The sequence below is a fragment of the Centruroides sculpturatus genome, unplaced genomic scaffold (genome assembly GCF_000671375.1).
Source record: "Centruroides sculpturatus isolate CEXI.00-Female unplaced genomic scaffold, Cexi_2.0 scaffold40, whole genome shotgun sequence".
NCBI classification, from domain to species: domain Eukaryota; kingdom Metazoa; phylum Arthropoda; class Arachnida; order Scorpiones; family Buthidae; genus Centruroides; species Centruroides sculpturatus.
In genome coordinates this window covers 385,940-405,958 of record NW_019384602.1, presented here as the reverse complement: position 1 = coordinate 405,958, position 20,019 = coordinate 385,940, and the positions used below count along the sequence as shown (strand labels likewise).

Sequence of the window (20,019 nt, the reverse complement as noted above, 5' to 3'; positions counted from 1 at the left end):
AATGTTACGTAACAATGGAATTGTTAAGAGAAAGCGACGTGCAATACGCAGATGCAGTTTTTTTCGTTTTTGCGGAAAATCGAACATATTTTTAGACCCATCTAAAAATTCTCTAATTAGTCTGGAAACAAGGGGACCCAATTCTTGCATTCTGTGAAAACGGGTAAGGTTGACTGTAACATAATAATCTTTATCTTAGTTATCGTTACTTTTGCCCGAGCAACGCCGGGCCCACCTGCTAGTAATTTAATAAAAAGATTTGAATAAAATTGTTTTGTTTCATTTTTATAGATCCAGTCTTGGAATATAATTGCCGCACTGTGTATATGTGTGTGTATTTGTGTGTGTGTGTGTTCCATCAATGCACCCAATTATTCCAGGCAATGAAACCGTATGTAATTCTTCAAATTTATGAACTGTTGTTTCCAAATTATCAATTGGCCATCGAATAAACTTGCCAATCATACCACACATTTTTTGACAGAAGTCTATAAAGATTGTGTGCACATGACCTTTATTCACACCAAATCTATCTCCAATACTTCTAAATGACTCTTGATTAGCAAGAGTCCAAATACTTAATAATACTTCCTTTGTAGGAGAAATAAGAGGTCACCCATTTTTTACATTCATTTCTCTCTTTGAATTTATTAGTTTTATAATAATCTATATACAGTGGTACCTCAGGTTACGAACGCCCCAGCATACGAAATTTTCAGGATACGACATGAAATTCGAACATATTTTTGCTCCACGATACGAACAAAAACTCACCATACGACGTTACATTAGTTCGCATTTTTCATTTGTTTTTCTTACTACAGTTATTTTTTTTAAATGTATTACTCGGCTTTAATTTGAGTATGTTTTTCGCGTTGGAACGAATTATTTGGTTTTACATGTAATTGTATGGGAAAAGATGATCCACCTTACAAAATTTTCATGATACAATCTCAGTTTCGGAACGGATTAATTTCGTATCCTGAGGTACCACTGTGTATAAAAATGAATTTATGTCTGTCTGTCCCTCATGCATTACTACACTGTTTATCTGATTGCCATGAAACTTTGGGAAGTTGTTTAATTTAATTAATACACTCCTACGAAGATTTCTGGCAGAGTACATTTATCCTACGATAGATGGCATGCGTGTATACAAGCATTTCATCGTGAGCATTTCAGCATGGTTAGGAGTTGAAACTTGAAATTCGGTACACAGTTAGGGTACGTCACAAGAACACACACTAACAACGGATTTTTTTAAATCCTCCCGCGGGGAAAGAGACAAGATTAAGGCAATGGAAGTGTTAAGAGAAAGCAACATACAAGATTTACAGGTGCAGATGCAGTTTTTTGCATTAAATTGAACATAATTTTAGACCCATCTAAAAATTTTCTAATTAGTCTAGAAACAGGGGAACCTAATTCTTGCATTCTGTGAAAACGGGTAAGATTGGCTGTAATGTAATAATCTTAATCTTCGCTATCATTATTTTTTGCCCAAGCAACACCATGCTTATCTGCTAGTTTCCTATAAGAATAAATGAATCATCAGTTAATTTAGAAATTAATATTAGCTTATTTTAAGTTAAAAACTTACTTCTGTTAAACTTTTCATGCATCTAAAATGAGATTTAAAGTCATCCATAGAATATGAATGTACTGGTACTACCTCTTCAACGTAATTTCTTATCTTCTGTCGCTTAGATTTTTACATTCATTAGAAACAGTGATGCCAATCATTAAATTTTCATACATCCTTTTTTTATTGTGTTGTAATTCTTTAAATAATACATTGCTTTCTAAACTAGAAATTAGTGAACAAGGGACAGCATCCATTTTGCTTCAGCAACAAGCATTTGTAAAATACCATGCAGTAGTTGCTGCTTTATGCTACATTTTCGTTGCATAAAAAAAATGCGTCCTAAGCATCCACAATGCATTGTGGCATTTTCACATTGCCAGATTGCATTTTGATTGATTATACTGTTCTGCATCAAAATCCTCTCATAAAAGAAAATGCAATATTTTTTATGTATTTTAGTGTGCTGAATGTGAATCTGAAGTCTCAAATCTTCTATTACCCCAAGTTTTATAAAAATACTATTTTTTGCAGAAAAATGCTTCTTAGACAAACTTGTTAGTGTTGTTTGAATATAAAATAAAGAAATAAAATCAGAAAAATTATATTTGATTAATGTCACAAATCGTCAGAAAAAGAGAACCAGAAATGTGAAATTTTTTCAATGGAGGACAATATCATTTTTTGCAACAATATACCGCATTTCTTGGAGAAGCTTCAGCTGTCACAGGATCCCACAGAGTGGACACTCTTTATTGACTCATCAAAGTTCAGCCTTAAAGGATTTTGCTGCACAATGACAACAAACATCCATCCATTCTGGTTACTCATGCTGTTCACATGAAAGAAACTTATGACAACATGAAGGTAATGAAAAACAAGATAAAATACAATGAGCATAAGTGAAATGTGTGTGCTGACCTCAAAGTTGTTGCAATGATAACAGGTCTTCAAAGAGGATACACTAAATTCTGCTGCTTTTTTGTGTAAATGGGACTGTTGAGCAAGAACCAGTCACTACTTGGCAATAACGTGGCCCAACTGCCCAGTAAATGTACAAGGTCAGAAGAATATTGCTTTTCCTGCTCTAGTGGAGTAAACTAAAATCCTCTTATCTCCTCTTCATATCAAGCTTGTTTAATGAAAAACTTTGTGACAGGTATGGGTAGAGAAGGAGAAGACTTTGCTTACCTGAAGCAAAAGTTTTCTCATATGAGTGATGCAAAAGTAAAGGATAGAATTTTTGTTGGTTCCCAAGTAAGACAGCTTTTGAAGGATCCTAGTTTCAAAGAAAAACTTAATGCATTCAAAAATGTGAGCAAAAACTTTTTGGGGAATGTAAGAACTAACAACTATGAGGAAATCATGGAGAAGTTGGTAATGTCCTACCAAACACTGGATTACAATATATCAGTCAAGGTGCATTTCCTGCATTCACATTAAAATTTTTTACACGCCAACCTAAGAGATGTTTCTAATGAACATGGAGAGAACGTGGTTCATCAGAAATAGCTCAGCCCACAAAGTTTTTTCCTCATTTTTGACTCTTTCTGCCCTGTAGGCAACAAGAGGGCCTTTTAATCATACCCAATATGAATTTAGCAAGCCCACAATGGAGACAGCCAGATGGCAAGGGACAGGGCCCAACATATCTGGGACAGATCATCCCAAAAAAATTCCCAGAGTGTTTTGACCACCTGAATTTAACCTTGAGTCCCTAGAGTAGTGACATCTTAACCACTTTGGCCATCCAAACCACAATCTAGAGAATTTATCATCAAAATAAAAAAAAACATACAAGCATTGATTTACAGATAGGTATTTTTTATTACATAATGGATTTTAAGAGTTAAATGAATTACTAAGAGTAAAAAAATTACACTGTAGATTAGAAAGTAATGTAAAAAATATATTTAACTTTACAGTCTAAATAAGAAATATATTTAATAAAAAACAAAATAATACCTTGCTGTTACATTCAAAGAGTCCTTTCTTTAAATACCTCCATATATTCTAAAGATTTAAAAACTCAGAGATGTTTCAGATTCAAAAGTTTTAACTGTTATTTGTTCAATCTGAAGATGAGAAATAAATTTCTCAAAGAATGTTTAATCAAGGATTTAACGAAAGGCTTCTTCCAACTTAATAGCAAGGTATTATTTTCTTTTATTGCATTTAATTAAAAAAAAAATTGGATATAAAATTGCATTTATATACATCATAAATTTACCTGAACCAAGATAGATTTAAGCTTTTCTAGTGCTGTAGCAACATCTATTAATACAGTATTTACTCTGACAGTAGTGTAAGCTGGTGGACTGGTAAGCCACTTTTCTAATTGTTCAAACAAAAACAATGGGGTTTCTTCTTCATTATCCTGTTATATATGAGAATATATGAATGTATATTTTATTAAAATTTGAAAATAAACTAAATGGTTGACAAACAGAGTTGCATTACCTTCGCCTTTAATAGATCTTGCATTAATTGTTCTTTCAATTTGGGATTTTTTTCAAACGGGGAGTTAATAACCATTTGTTCCGAATTCATAATCACTCGATTTATATATGATATACTTTAACGCCTACATATTTTCACAGGCCATCAATACCATTTCGAGTAAAATAAAAGTTTTAATCATCAATAACAACACGCTATTGTCTCTATCGGCACCACATTTGTACAGTACCCTACGTAACACTACTTCTTTCGTAAACACTCGCTACGTAACAATCGCTGACGTCATCGATGACATCACACCATTCAATTACGTATTTGCGCATGTCGCTACGAAATATAGTAATTTTAATATAAATAAAAACCACGAAAAATTTTTATATATTTACAAAAAACAAAGAAGCCGTTTGTAAATGTAATGCTTGTAAAATAAATAATATCGCATCTTCTCGGTGCTTACTAATCATTGTTCCTTTTGATTCGTGTATAGCTTTAGTTTAAATGCGTTAACGGTCGACCGGGAAAGATATTTTCAAACGTAATTTATCATTCGAAAGAGTTACTTTCAGTTCTTTTAAGTCAATCTTTAATTAATTTATTGCTTGAATTTATTTAGACATTTTGATTAATATTCCGTTTAAATTTTTCGAAAGAAAGTATCAAATCATGTCAGAACAGGTAATGTGTTAAGTTCAAATTTGTCCATTTCTATTTGTCCATTTAGTCGCACGTGAGCAATTTGAATGATCAATTGAGTTAATCTATTTTTTTTTTTTTTTAATTTTATAAAATAGTTGGACTAATATTACTGTAATTTGTTTAAAAAAAAGGACTGTTTCCATTCATTTTTTTTATTAAAATAATTTATAAATTGTACTGTACGTTCTGGCTTTAAGACCGGCATATTTGTTCTAATTATAATTTATGAAATTCCATATTTTTGTTGATCATCTGTAAAGTATGGCGATCGATCGAAAGAAATGAAGCCCGAGATGTTTACATTTTTGGAATCGAGGAACCCTTAAATGTCTAGAAATGCAACATTTTGCGGGATTTTTCTGTATGTGTATGTATATATATATATATATAACTTATATGTGTTTACCCAGTTTAAAGCTTAATTAATAACCCCTGTGTCTTTTGTCGAAAATTTTTGAAATTTTGGGGGAATGTTTGTGTATTAGGGGCATAGATGTTATGGTTAAAGGTCAAGGAATGGGGAGATAAAGGAGGTCGTGTGTATTATTAAGAGTGAAGTCGGACTTGATGGCGATTTTACTCTTTATTAGCATTTTATAATGTTTTTATGAAACTCATCTCTACCATCAAAATTAACTTTTATGCCATTTCATTATAAAATCTCACAATAGATGGCGCCACATGAAATTTTAATGTTTTTTGCCGGTAAAGTTAGGCAACTCGTTGCTGGATTGCAAAAAAAAAAAAAAAAAAAAAAAAAAAAAAAAAAAAAAAAAAAAAAAAAAAAAAAAAAAAAAAAAAAAAAAAAAAAAAAAAAAAAAAAAAAAAAAAAAAAAAAAAAAAAAAAAAAAAAAAAAAAAAAAAAAAAAAAAAAAAAAAAAAAAAAAAAAAAAAAAAAAAAAAAAAAAAAAAAAAAAAAAAAAAAAAAAAAAAAAAAAAAAAAAAAAAAAAAAAAAAAAAAAAAAAAAAAAAAAAAAAAAAAAAAAAAAAAAAAAAAAAAAAAAAAAAAAAAAAAAAAAAAAAAAAAAAAAAAAAAAAAAAAAAAAAAAAAAAAAAAAAAAAAAAAAAAAAAAAAAAAAAAAAAAAAAAAAAAAAAAAAAAAAAAAAAAAAAAAAAAAAAAAAAAAAAAAAAAAAAAAAAAAAAAAAAAAAAAAAAAAAAAAAAAAAAAAAAAAAAAAAAAAAAAAAAAAAAAAAAAAAAAAAAAAAAAAAAAAAAAAAAAAAAAAAAAAAAAAAAAAAAAAAAAAAAAAAAAAAAAAAAAAAAAAAAAAAAAAAAAAAAAAAAAAAAAAAAAAAAAAAAAAAAAAAAAAAAAAAAAAAAAAAAAAAAAAAAAAAAAAAAAAAAAAAAAAAAAAAAAAAAAAAAAAAAAAAAAAAAAAAAAAAAAAAAAAAAAAAAAAAAAAAAAAAAAAAAAAAAAAAAAAAAAAAAAAAAAAAAAAAAAAAAAAAAAAAAAAAAAAAAAAAAAAAAAAAAAAAAAAAAAAAAAAAAAAAAAAAAAAAAAAAAAAAAAAAAAAAAAAAAAAAAAAAAAAAAAAAAAAAAAAAAAAAAAAAAAAAAAAAAAAAAAAAAAAAAAAAAAAAAAAAAAAAAAAAAAAAAAAAAAAAAAAAAAAAAAAAAAAAAAAAAAAAAAAAAAAAAAAAAAAAAAAAAAAAAAAAAAAAAAAAAAAAAAAAAAAAAAAAAAAAAAAAAAAAAAAAAAAAAAAAAAAAAAAAAAAAAAAAAAAAAAAAAAAAAAAAAAAAAAAAAAAAAAAAAAAAAAAAAAAAAAAAAAAAAAAAAAAAAAAAAAAAAAAAAAAAAAAAAAAAAAAAAAAAAAAAAAAAAAAAAAAAAAAAAAAAAAAAAAAAAAAAAAAAAAAAAAAAAAAAAAAAAAAAAAAAAAAAAAAAAAAAAAAAAAAAAAAAAAAAAAAAAAAAAAAAAAAAAAAAAAAAAAAAAAAAAAAAAAAAAAAAAAAAAAAAAAAAAAAAAAAAAAAAAAAAAAAAAAAAAAAAAAAAAAAAAAAAAAAAAAAAAAAAAAAAAAAAAAAAAAAAAAAAAAAAAAAAAAAAAAAAAAAAAAAAAAAAAAAAAAAAAAAAAAAAAAAAAAAAAAAAAAAAAAAAAAAAAAAAAAAAAAAAAAAAAAAAAAAAAAAAAAAAAAAAAAAAAAAAAAAAAAAAAAAAAAAAAAAAAAAAAAAAAAAAAAAAAAAAAAAAAAAAAAAAAAAAAAAAAAAAAAAAAAAAAAAAAAAAAAAAAAAAAAAAAAAAAAAAAAAAAAAAAAAAAAAAAAAAAAAAAAAAAAAAAAAAAAAAAAAAAAAAAAAAAAAAAAAAAAAAAAAAAAAAAAAAAAAAAAAAAAAAAAAAAAAAAAAAAAAAAAAAAAAAAAAAAAAAAAAAAAAAAAAAAAAAAAAAAAAAAAAAAAAAAAAAAAAAAAAAAAAAAAAAAAAAAAAAAAAAAAAAAAAAAAAAAAAAAAAAAAAAAAAAAAAAAAAAAAAAAAAAAAAAAAAAAAAAAAAAAAAAAAAAAAAAAAAAAAAAAAAAAAAAAAAAAAAAAAAAAAAAAAAAAAAAAAAAAAAAAAAAAAAAAAAAAAAAAAAAAAAAAAAAAAAAAAAAAAAAAAAAAAAAAAAAAAAAAAAAAAAAAAAAAAAAAAAAAAAAAAAAAAAAAAAAAAAAAAAAAAAAAAAAAAAAAAAAAAAAAAAAAAAAAAAAAAAAAAAAAAAAAAAAAAAAAAAAAAAAAAAAAAAAAAAAAAAAAAAAAAAAAAAAAAAAAAAAAAAAAAAAAAAAAAAAAAAAAAAAAAAAAAAAAAAAAAAAAAAAAAAAAAAAAAAAAAAAAAAAAAAAAAAAAAAAAAAAAAAAAAAAAAAAAAAAAAAAAAAAAAAAAAAAAAAAAAAAAAAAAAAAAAAAAAAAAAAAAAAAAAAAAAAAAAAAAAAAAAAAAAAAAAAAAAAAAAAAAAAAAAAAAAAAAAAAAAAAAAAAAAAAAAAAAAAAAAAAAAAAAAAAAAAAAAAAAAAAAAAAAAAAAAAAAAAAAAAAAAAAAAAAAAAAAAAAAAAAAAAAAAAAAAAAAAAAAAAAAAAAAAAAAAAAAAAAAAAAAAAAAAAAAAAAAAAAAAAAAAAAAAAAAAAAAAAAAAAAAAAAAAAAAAAAAAAAAAAAAAAAAAAAAAAAAAAAAAAAAAAAAAAAAAAAAAAAAAAAAAAAAAAAAAAAAAAAAAAAAAAAAAAAAAAAAAAAAAAAAAAAAAAAAAAAAAAAAAAAAAAAAAAAAAAAAAAAAAAAAAAAAAAAAAAAAAAAAAAAAAAAAAAAAAAAAAAAAAAAAAAAAAAAAAAAAAAAAAAAAAAAAAAAAAAAAAAAAAAAAAAAAAAAAAAAAAAAAAAAAAAAAAAAAAAAAAAAAAAAAAAAAAAAAAAAAAAAAAAAAAAAAAAAAAAAAAAAAAAAAAAAAAAAAAAAAAAAAAAAAAAAAAAAAAAAAAAAAAAAAAAAAAAAAAAAAAAAAAAAAAAAAAAAAAAAAAAAAAAAAAAAAAAAAAAAAAAAAAAAAAAAAAAAAAAAAAAAAAAAAAAAAAAAAAAAAAAAAAAAAAAAAAAAAAAAAAAAAAAAAAAAAAAAAAAAAAAAAAAAAAAAAAAAAAAAAAAAAAAAAAAAAAAAAAAAAAAAAAAAAAAAAAAAAAAAAAAAAAAAAAAAAAAAAAAAAAAAAAAAAAAAAAAAAAAAAAAAAAAAAAAAAAAAAAAAAAAAAAAAAAAAAAAAAAAAAAAAAAAAAAAAAAAAAAAAAAAAAAAAAAAAAAAAAAAAAAAAAAAAAAAAAAAAAAAAAAAAAAAAAAAAAAAAAAAAAAAAAAAAAAAAAAAAAAAAAAAAAAAAAAAAAAAAAAAAAAAAAAAAAAAAAAAAAAAAAAAAAAAAAAAAAAAAAAAAAAAAAAAAAAAAAAAAAAAAAAAAAAAAAAAAAAAAAAAAAAAAAAAAAAAAAAAAAAAAAAAAAAAAAAAAAAAAAAAAAAAAAAAAAAAAAAAAAAAAAAAAAAAAAAAAAAAAAAAAAAAAAAAAAAAAAAAAAAAAAAAAAAAAAAAAAAAAAAAAAAAAAAAAAAAAAAAAAAAAAAAAAAAAAAAAAAAAAAAAAAAAAAAAAAAAAAAAAAAAAAAAAAAAAAAAAAAAAAAAAAAAAAAAAAAAAAAAAAAAAAAAAAAAAAAAAAAAAAAAAAAAAAAAAAAAAAAAAAAAAAAAAAAAAAAAAAAAAAAAAAAAAAAAAAAAAAAAAAAAAAAAAAAAAAAAAAAAAAAAAAAAAAAAAAAAAAAAAAAAAAAAAAAAAAAAAAAAAAAAAAAAAAAAAAAAAAAAAAAAAAAAAAAAAAAAAAAAAAAAAAAAAAAAAAAAAAAAAAAAAAAAAAAAAAAAAAAAAAAAAAAAAAAAAAAAAAAAAAAAAAAAAAAAAAAAAAAAAAAAAAAAAAAAAAAAAAAAAAAAAAAAAAAAAAAAAAAAAAAAAAAAAAAAAAAAAAAAAAAAAAAAAAAAAAAAAAAAAAAAAAAAAAAAAAAAAAAAAAAAAAAAAAAAAAAAAAAAAAAAAAAAAAAAAAAAAAAAAAAAAAAAAAAAAAAAAAAAAAAAAAAAAAAAAAAAAAAAAAAAAAAAAAAAAAAAAAAAAAAAAAAAAAAAAAAAAAAAAAAAAAAAAAAAAAAAAAAAAAAAAAAAAAAAAAAAAAAAAAAAAAAAAAAAAAAAAAAAAAAAAAAAAAAAAAAAAAAAAAAAAAAAAAAAAAAAAAAAAAAAAAAAAAAAAAAAAAAAAAAAAAAAAAAAAAAAAAAAAAAAAAAAAAAAAAAAAAAAAAAAAAAAAAAAAAAAAAAAAAAAAAAAAAAAAAAAAAAAAAAAAAAAAAAAAAAAAAAAAAAAAAAAAAAAAAAAAAAAAAAAAAAAAAAAAAAAAAAAAAAAAAAAAAAAAAAAAAAAAAAAAAAAAAAAAAAAAAAAAAAAAAAAAAAAAAAAAAAAAAAAAAAAAAAAAAAAAAAAAAAAAAAAAAAAAAAAAAAAAAAAAAAAAAAAAAAAAAAAAAAAAAAAAAAAAAAAAAAAAAAAAAAAAAAAAAAAAAAAAAAAAAAAAAAAAAAAAAAAAAAAAAAAAAAAAAAAAAAAAAAAAAAAAAAAAAAAAAAAAAAAAAAAAAAAAAAAAAAAAAAAAAAAAAAAAAAAAAAAAAAAAAAAAAAAAAAAAAAAAAAAAAAAAAAAAAAAAAAAAAAAAAAAAAAAAAAAAAAAAAAAAAAAAAAAAAAAAAAAAAAAAAAAAAAAAAAAAAAAAAAAAAAAAAAAAAAAAAAAAAAAAAAAAAAAAAAAAAAAAAAAAAAAAAAAAAAAAAAAAAAAAAAAAAAAAAAAAAAAAAAAAAAAAAAAAAAAAAAAAAAAAAAAAAAAAAAAAAAAAAAAAAAAAAAAAAAAAAAAAAAAAAAAAAAAAAAAAAAAAAAAAAAAAAAAAAAAAAAAAAAAAAAAAAAAAAAAAAAAAAAAAAAAAAAAAAAAAAAAAAAAAAAAAAAAAAAAAAAAAAAAAAAAAAAAAAAAAAAAAAAAAAAAAAAAAAAAAAAAAAAAAAAAAAAAAAAAAAAAAAAAAAAAAAAAAAAAAAAAAAAAAAAAAAAAAAAAAAAAAAAAAAAAAAAAAAAAAAAAAAAAAAAAAAAAAAAAAAAAAAAAAAAAAAAAAAAAAAAAAAAAAAAAAAAAAAAAAAAAAAAAAAAAAAAAAAAAAAAAAAAAAAAAAAAAAAAAAAAAAAAAAAAAAAAAAAAAAAAAAAAAAAAAAAAAAAAAAAAAAAAAAAAAAAAAAAAAAAAAAAAAAAAAAAAAAAAAAAAAAAAAAAAAAAAAAAAAAAAAAAAAAAAAAAAAAAAAAAAAAAAAAAAAAAAAAAAAAAAAAAAAAAAAAAAAAAAAAAAAAAAAAAAAAAAAAAAAAAAAAAAAAAAAAAAAAAAAAAAAAAAAAAAAAAAAAAAAAAAAAAAAAAAAAAAAAAAAAAAAAAAAAAAAAAAAAAAAAAAAAAAAAAAAAAAAAAAAAAAAAAAAAAAAAAAAAAAAAAAAAAAAAAAAAAAAAAAAAAAAAAAAAAAAAAAAAAAAAAAAAAAAAAAAAAAAAAAAAAAAAAAAAAAAAAAAAAAAAAAAAAAAAAAAAAAAAAAAAAAAAAAAAAAAAAAAAAAAAAAAAAAAAAAAAAAAAAAAAAAAAAAAAAAAAAAAAAAAAAAAAAAAAAAAAAAAAAAAAAAAAAAAAAAAAAAAAAAAAAAAAAAAAAAAAAAAAAAAAAAAAAAAAAAAAAAAAAAAAAAAAAAAAAAAAAAAAAAAAAAAAAAAAAAAAAAAAAAAAAAAAAAAAAAAAAAAAAAAAAAAAAAAAAAAAAAAAAAAAAAAAAAAAAAAAAAAAAAAAAAAAAAAAAAAAAAAAAAAAAAAAAAAAAAAAAAAAAAAAAAAAAAAAAAAAAAAAAAAAAAAAAAAAAAAAAAAAAAAAAAAAAAAAAAAAAAAAAAAAAAAAAAAAAAAAAAAAAAAAAAAAAAAAAAAAAAAAAAAAAAAAAAAAAAAAAAAAAAAAAAAAAAAAAAAAAAAAAAAAAAAAAAAAAAAAAAAAAAAAAAAAAAAAAAAAAAAAAAAAAAAAAAAAAAAAAAAAAAAAAAAAAAAAAAAAAAAAAAAAAAAAAAAAAAAAAAAAAAAAAAAAAAAAAAAAAAAAAAAAAAAAAAAAAAAAAAAAAAAAAAAAAAAAAAAAAAAAAAAAAAAAAAAAAAAAAAAAAAAAAAAAAAAAAAAAAAAAAAAAAAAAAAAAAAAAAAAAAAAAAAAAAAAAAAAAAAAAAAAAAAAAAAAAAAAAAAAAAAAAAAAAAAAAAAAAAAAAAAAAAAAAAAAAAAAAAAAAAAAAAAAAAAAAAAAAAAAAAAAAAAAAAAAAAAAAAAAAAAAAAAAAAAAAAAAAAAAAAAAAAAAAAAAAAAAAAAAAAAAAAAAAAAAAAAAAAAAAAAAAAAAAAAAAAAAAAAAAAAAAAAAAAAAAAAAAAAAAAAAAAAAAAAAAAAAAAAAAAAAAAAAAAAAAAAAAAAAAAAAAAAAAAAAAAAAAAAAAAAAAAAAAAAAAAAAAAAAAAAAAAAAAAAAAAAAAAAAAAAAAAAAAAAAAAAAAAAAAAAAAAAAAAAAAAAAAAAAAAAAAAAAAAAAAAAAAAAAAAAAAAAAAAAAAAAAAAAAAAAAAAAAAAAAAAAAAAAAAAAAAAAAAAAAAAAAAAAAAAAAAAAAAAAAAAAAAAAAAAAAAAAAAAAAAAAAAAAAAAAAAAAAAAAAAAAAAAAAAAAAAAAAAAAAAAAAAAAAAAAAAAAAAAAAAAAAAAAAAAAAAAAAAAAAAAAAAAAAAAAAAAAAAAAAAAAAAAAAAAAAAAAAAAAAAAAAAAAAAAAAAAAAAAAAAAAAAAAAAAAAAAAAAAAAAAAAAAAAAAAAAAAAAAAAAAAAAAAAAAAAAAAAAAAAAAAAAAAAAAAAAAAAAAAAAAAAAAAAAAAAAAAAAAAAAAAAAAAAAAAAAAAAAAAAAAAAAAAAAAAAAAAAAAAAAAAAAAAAAAAAAAAAAAAAAAAAAAAAAAAAAAAAAAAAAAAAAAAAAAAAAAAAAAAAAAAAAAAAAAAAAAAAAAAAAAAAAAAAAAAAAAAAAAAAAAAAAAAAAAAAAAAAAAAAAAAAAAAAAAAAAAAAAAAAAAAAAAAAAAAAAAAAAAAAAAAAAAAAAAAAAAAAAAAAAAAAAAAAAAAAAAAAAAAAAAAAAAAAAAAAAAAAAAAAAAAAAAAAAAAAAAAAAAAAAAAAAAAAAAAAAAAAAAAAAAAAAAAAAAAAAAAAAAAAAAAAAAAAAAAAAAAAAAAAAAAAAAAAAAAAAAAAAAAAAAAAAAAAAAAAAAAAAAAAAAANTCCTGGCTAGTTCCTGCTTGATTTTTCATGAGATCAGCATGTATTTTTGTAGCTTTCTCGCAAATAATTGCTTCTGATACGGTGTCTCTAGCACACTGTTTTTCAGTTATCCAAAGCAAAAGCAATTTCTCAACATGATTTAATGTCTTCGATCTCTGTTTAGAAATTGATTTAACCCCTTTCGCAACGTTAGCAGATTTAATAATGTCTTTATTTTTCACGATTGTCAATATCGTCGTTCTTGGAATATGATATGCAACAGTTAAAATCTCGAACACGCATGCCACCTTCATATTTCTCAACAATCTCTTTTTTCAGTTGTGATTCTAGTGATTTTTTTAGTTTTCTGTTGCTTTTCATTTGCCTTCTTGCAATTCATGATTAATAATAAAATTTTACTTAGAAATTAAAATCAGAAGAAATCTAACAAAGTTATAAACTGTGGCACCATGAATGTCTAGTCTGGTCTAGTACACCGACAGTTGTTCATAGATGGCGCGTATAATTAAGTCGTATACCGAACAAAAGTCGTATACCAAGCAAAATTTGTTTTGTCCAAACAGGATGTATTCCGAATTTGACGTATTCTAAAGCAGACGTATACCGAGGTTCCACTGTATTTTCACTTTTGTTTTTCTCGGTTCCCATAAAAAATATATATAGTCAAACTGTTTATACCATAAATGTGATAAATTAAAAACGTGATATCCTTTAGTTCAATTCACGTTGCTAAATAATCAGCAATATAAAAATTGATTTTAATCATCTGTAATGTACAGTACATTTCACATTTCTTATAGAAGTTGTTTTTTTTATTAGGATAATAATGAAATACATTTTAGAGTGAAAATGACAACTCAAATGGGGAAATTAAAGAAATCTTATAGTGAGAGAGTTGTAAGTATATGATTTATAAATATTTTAGGATAATTTTAAATGATTGAAATGTTGACAAAGTAATTGATTATTACAGGGAGTACCTGTAACATCCTTAAGATTTCTTTTTGATGGAAGAAGAATTAATGATGATGAAACACCAAAACAGGTAATTTACTTATATAAATAAAGGCCATTTAATGTTTTTATATTTAAAAGTTGAAAAGATGATAATTTAACTACAGTAGAGCATTGATTATCTGAATCGATTGGGGACTGGGGTTGTTCGGAAAATCGATTTTTCAGATAACCAATTATGTATGAAAAAATAGTACTAATATTAGTACTATTATTAGTACTTACAGTACTAATAATAGTATATTAGTACTGTATATCCCGATCATAGTATATTAATATATAATATCTCATGTTTATATTTTCTCCATTGCATGTTGCTTTGCATTGAATTTTCATCAATGTTAAGCATAACGAAAATTTTTATAATAATAATCGTGGCTATTGTATCGTTAAAAATTTTTTTTTTATTTTGTACAAACAAAATAAATATATTGAAAAATATAATAACAAAAAAAATTATATTAAATTANTCGAAAGAGTTACTTTCAGTTCTTTTAAGTCAATCTTTAATTAATTTATTGCTTGAATTTATTTAGACATTTTGATTAATATTCCGTTTAAATTTTTCGAAAGAAAGTATCAAATCATGTCAGAACAGGTAATGTGTTAAGTTCAAATTTGTCCATTTCTATTTGTCCATTTAGTCGCACGTGAGCAATTTGAATGATCAATTGAGTTAATCTATTTTTTTTTTTTTTTTTAATTTTATTTGGAGGCTGTCCAATTTGCTTTGTCAATGAAAGTTAGATTAATATAATGGCGTTTTATTCTCTACAGTGAAAACGATCTTTCATGATATATCCGAATTTGAACATTTTTGCATGTGTTTTCAAATATAATTCACACCAAAGCTATAAAGATTCTTAACAAAAAAAAAAGTTACTTTTAATAGTATAACATTAATTAATAAATTAAATATTACAAGTCGGGTTAACACGTGGGTTTATCACATTTTATTCTGAATGATATTTTTCATTGAGAAGTAAAAAGAAATCGCTTCCAATTTCAGGAAATCGACTTTTTATTAGTTTTTATCAAAATCTGACAATCTTCAGCTTAGAATCTTAGACTTAACAGTTCAGAAGTGTAATATAGAATATATAAATTAGAACAAATTCAAAATTAATATTCTTAACCTCTCAAAGAATAAAAGAGAAATTGATAGAACTCATTAACCATATCCAAGCATTGCCAATTTTATATGCATCTTGTATAAGTTATTAATAATGTTATGCAGGGCTGGATTAACCCACTTTGGGGCCCTAGACATTTTCTTCTTACCGGGCCCCTTCCTGGATCTTTCAATTAATAAATCTTGTTAATATTATTTCTATTAAATTGCATAAGGACACTGCAGCTGCTTAATAAAAAATAAAAGGAAAATTATCTAACAATATTTCACAGGATGTTAAGAATACATATCACTCATGGGCTGCAATAGTGGCACAACTCCAAAAATCAAGTTTTGAGATAAATGAGTTTGAAGTTTCACCTTATATTGAAATGCATCATTCCCAGGATTCATTGATGGAATAAGTGTTAAACGGTACTAAATGGCTCCGTAAGAGTTAAATTAGTAATAATATCTTAAAAAAATTGTACCCCCTCACCCTCTTTGTTGTTCCCAGGAGTGATGTTTTGAGATGTGCCACTATTGCTGAATGTTTCTAATACATTATGTTGGACTATTCTGGAGTTGGTGGCTTATGAAACGAGTGTACAGGCAAAAACGTAAGCTTTATTAATGATGTAAACAAATTATTAATACATGAATGTTCCAATACTAATTATTAATCAACACAATGTAAACAAGAAACAGTACTATTGAAATCCATAACTTTATGAAAGTTTCAAAGTGAAACCTATTCTTAGGATTCAAATGTTAGGTTGTTGTAAAATGTTGAATAACATCTTGGTACTGCATTGCTGGCGATCAAACTTTGTAAATCGTCGAATTTCTTCTTAGATATTGGAAGAGGTTTGCTGTATGCTTTTTTCAGTGTTACTTTCTGAAACAACTGCAAACTCCTGGATCTTGAGGTTTTGATGTTTACAGTTTTAAACTTAGTTTTTTAAAAGAAGTTTTGTAGAAAAAGCAATCCAATGATTGTTTTTCTACCTTCAGTACAGAAATGTTGAAGAGGACTTTATCATTGTCAGTGTTCACAACAAAATTATGAGATGTCCTATCTGTGAGGTCCTTTACATCAACAAAGTCATCGTATCCTATTTCACACAGTTGGAAAGGTTTGCCTTTTTTTCTTGCATCCTAATTAACGTTGCATATTGTGGTGGAACGTAGATTGGACCTGATTTCAGTGATTGTTGAATAGTTTTTTCTATTACAGAGTGAACACAATCACCTTTGTTTTGTGTGTGTCCCACAATGAGAAATTTGTGTTATCCTTTTAATTTTAAATCTTGACACGGCGTACAAGTAACAGGAAACAATGTATTTATTTTTTTTGCTGTTTGCAGAAATTGTCTGAATACAGTGTTATTTCTAATTCATTTGTTTTGCATGTAGCAGATTTTTCTTCTAAAAATTTTAACAAGCATGTTCCAATGTCAGTAGCACCTTTCTTTCCATTGCCTTCATGCCATAGGTAGCAGTAGACATCATCCAGCCCATCTTTTTTCAAGTCACAAATTATGAAGTTGTAGGTGGACAATTTGGACTTGAGAAGTGCCAGTATTGCAGCCAGTGTAAATAACAAATCAGAGAATGCAACAGTGACACTTCTGCTATCTTTTGGTGGAATACTGTACTATAAGATATGCCGCTTTTGCTGCTGGAAGGAAGACCAATCTGCAATTCTGGGGAGTGCATTAACTCAAAAGTCATATTTTTTGAGTTGTGCCACTATTGCAGCCCACAAGTGATATAGTTAATATTATTCTTATTGCTAAAAAAATTCTAAATTATTGGGAGTTTTACTTTCAATAAGAAGAAATATAAGAACACGTTTTCTTTAGATTTTAGAATTCACAATAACCATATAAAAAGCAATATATTTTTGTTTATTTTTTTATTATATACAGTTGTCCAATAGAAAAGTAAACTATCTTATTTACAAATCTTTTATAAAGACAGTTTGACCAAGCCCTAGACATTTGTCTCATTTGTCTATGCGATGATCCGGCCCTGATGTTACGGCACTTGTGCAGTTTAGTGGGTACGGCTGTTTATGTTTGAGTAATACCTGAATTGCTTACAAAGTTTATTTTAAAAATTTTATTGTCAAATTTTTACTCTATTTTTATTCAAATGGAAAAACATTTTTTTAAGAGCCATTAAAAAAATACATTGGGAGAAAGCATTTTTAATTTAAATGCTTGTTTACAAGTGAAGATTTTCAAGATTAAAATTTTTATCTATAAAATGCATTTTTTTAATGCTGGTTATTAAATAATTTCAATAAATTTTTTGTTGATACTAAATATGCAAAATTAATTTTTGTTTGCCAATCTGTTTCATAAGAAAATTAAATGGAGAAAAGCATTTTAGTAAATACAAATGAAAAGGGCTTAATTTATTAGAATCCAAGTACTATATTATTTTTTAAGTGTTTTTTTAAAATAATAATAATAATAATAATAAAGTAGTTGGATTCTTCCTGCTTAACTACATGAGAAATCTTTATTACTGCTGCTAATGTTTCTCACATTCTCATAAATTATCTCTGCTAACATTTCTTGTATCTGATTGTCAAAGAAAACAAAGTAACCTAGAGTTTATGCTGCTTTTTATCTTTTCTCCTAGAGAAGCAATGTTGAATTTATATTAATAGCCTAGATTTTCAGATGAATTTTGATACAATTAAGACTAATTTAACTAGCTTTCTACTATGTCATCTGATATATGTAAAAGTTATTCTGATTTTACATTTCATTATATGATAGCATTTTTTTAAAGCCAAATTTCTTTGTTGAAAGTGCAAGTGGAAAATGTAAATTTGTTTATTTTCTATTTGCAATTCACTGCAGTTCAGTTTTGAGATTCTTATTCTCTTTATACACAATATCCAACTATTAAAAAATATTTATGTAACAAATATATTTGAATTATTTAGCAGCATTAAATTCTAAAGACTTAAATTATTTTTGAAAACTTTGTACCAGAATAGTAGTTTGTTTTTCTGATGTTTTTATGTTAATTAAGAAATAAAAACTTTGCAAAAATATGTTCTGAATATCTCTCTAGCTTTGTTGAAATTTCTCTCTTATTTGCTTTGGGTAAATATTTTGAAATATTTTATTTTGCAAAAAACATTTAATATTTTTAATACAATTGACCATAATTGATAATTCCAATGATAAAATTTTCTACTTTTTTAGAATAGAGAGAATAATGATTCAGAATATATAAAGTTAAAAGTAGTTGGACAGGTAAGTTTTTTTATTTTTAATGTTTTATATAAATTTTAGAGTACATATTACTGAATAATTAGTGTAAATTGATGATATGTGAAAATATTGTGATTAGTCATGAGACAATACTAAAATTTCTAAATGTTCTGATACTGATACCAGTTCCATTAAAAAGTTTTGTTTCTAATACAATTTTCAATTCTGATTCTTTTCAAAAATATAGTTTGATACTTATTCTGTAAAATTTCTTATTTTTAGTTTGGAAAAAATTGATTTATGTTATAAGCATTTATTAATAGTATAACAGATTGATTTATGAATAGAATACAATTTGTAAATTCAGCTTAATCTTCTGGAAGAAAACCTGAAAACATTTTCATCATACATGCAAATATGCAAACTTTGATTTTGTACAAAATTAACAACATAACTGTCTATTGGTAGTACAGAAAATATTTATTTACACTATACTTCTGACAGTTTATAATGGTCCCCTTCAGGCAATATTAGCATACACAGAGAACAGAATGTTGCTACTTGAAAAATGGAATACAAATTATAAAGAACATTGTTCCTTATGCATATAAGCATGGAATGTAATTGAAATATATAAAACTAGCAGATGAGCCTGGAATTGCCTGGGTAAAAAATAACACTGAAGATTAATAGATTATTTTGTACTAACTCTTCTATTATATTACATTACAGTATTTGATTTATATAACTACAAAGATTATCTTAGGTAAGGGTTTATCAAACCAAATGACCAATCTAATCTATTTTAAAAATTCTTTAAATTGTGTAGAGCAGGGCTTCTTAAACTATGGGTCGTGATCCCATTTGGGGTCGCGAGATTTTAAAGCAAAATATTGAAAATAATTTGTGGGAGTTTGAAAATGGCATGCTTTGTGTCATAGGTTTCATGAGTTGTGCTTTGTGTCACTTCTGGTGCAGCGAGACAATGATTCAGCAACACTGATTGTAGTGTGAACTAGTGTAGTGTTGTCGCTTTTCAGCGTATTCAGTCGTCTCTGTTCCATTGTAACACAAGTGAACTGTGGTAGTGCACCATTATTGTTTTTGCAAATTTGTATATATCTTTATTTTATATTTTTTGGGTCGCAAAAAAAATCACAATTATAAATTGGATTGTGAATAAAAAAAGTTTAAGAAGCCCTGGTGTAGAGGAATAAATAATTTAAAAAATTTATTCCTCTACGTAATTTAAAGAATTTTTAAAATGTGTTAGATTGGTCACTTGGTTTGATAAACCTTTACTTAAGATACCCTTTGTAGTTATATAAATCAAATACTACACTATACTATACTATATGAACATTAAAACGAAAACCATATATGGAGTTTGGTTATTTCAGCCTACCATTGTCATGTTTATCACAATACTTGGACAATACCAAATGGCACAATTTCATTGGTCAAGTGAACAGCAATTGAAAATTCAATATCTTAAATTTTTTCACATATTATATTCTTTCCTAATGATAACTCAAAGAAACTGCACCATTCACAGCTGAACATCAAGTGGTAATCTGCCAGCCAACCAAATTTTGCAGAAAACAGACCAAATATTTAAACTTGGCACACTCGAAAATCACTTAAAACATATTTTGTGCTGGACGGTAACCTTGTATTATGTAATTTTTCTATTTGAATGCCATCATACTGCTGGTCCAATAGAAAGAAGGGATTGTTGCAGAAGAGGGTTGAAGTAATTCGACCGAAGGTAGTCTTTGACCTCCTCACAGAAGACAGGATAGTCAATGACTACTAATTAATACTGGTCTACTATTAATTAATATTTGAAAAGTGATCTGTGTTAGACAAGTTATGATGGCCCTGCTTATGGTCAAAGTTGCTAACCTTGAAGTCTGAAAGATTTCATATGACTTATTTAAATAAAAAAAAACTCTTGTGAAAATGCAAGAATAATTGTTTTTATGTGATAATAAAGTTTTTATATTTTTGAAACAGATTGTGTAAACTATGTGGGAAGTGTGTTCTCATAAATATTGCATTTATAGAAAAATTATTGGGCTGCAGTTTGAAAAAACTGTAG

At 19.5% G+C, this 20,019-nt stretch overlaps 1 protein-coding gene and 1 long non-coding RNA gene across 2 annotated transcripts in view; one reads left to right on the top strand and one right to left on the bottom strand.

The window, feature by feature from the left end:
- Nucleotides 1-4,323, bottom strand: part of LOC111625030 (putative methyltransferase NSUN6) — a 31,641-nt gene extending 27,318 nt beyond the window's left edge. Inside the window, exons 1-2 of the mRNA XM_023368035.1 lie at nt 4,043-4,323; nt 3,813-3,959 (exon numbers count right to left, since the gene is read on the bottom strand). Of these exons, the coding sequence (XP_023223803.1) occupies nt 3,813-3,959; nt 4,043-4,132 (237 nt within the window). The 5' untranslated portion in view covers nt 4,133-4,323. The remainder of the gene's footprint in view (nt 1-3,812; nt 3,960-4,042) is intronic.
- A 9,064-nt stretch (nt 4,324-13,387) lies between these two features.
- The window catches only part of LOC111625031, a 17,611-nt gene continuing 10,979 nt past the window's right edge, over nt 13,388-20,019 (top strand). Inside the window, exons 1-2 of the long non-coding RNA XR_002756676.1 lie at nt 13,388-13,454; nt 13,531-13,602. This is a non-coding gene — a long non-coding RNA (uncharacterized LOC111625031). The remainder of the gene's footprint in view (nt 13,455-13,530; nt 13,603-20,019) is intronic.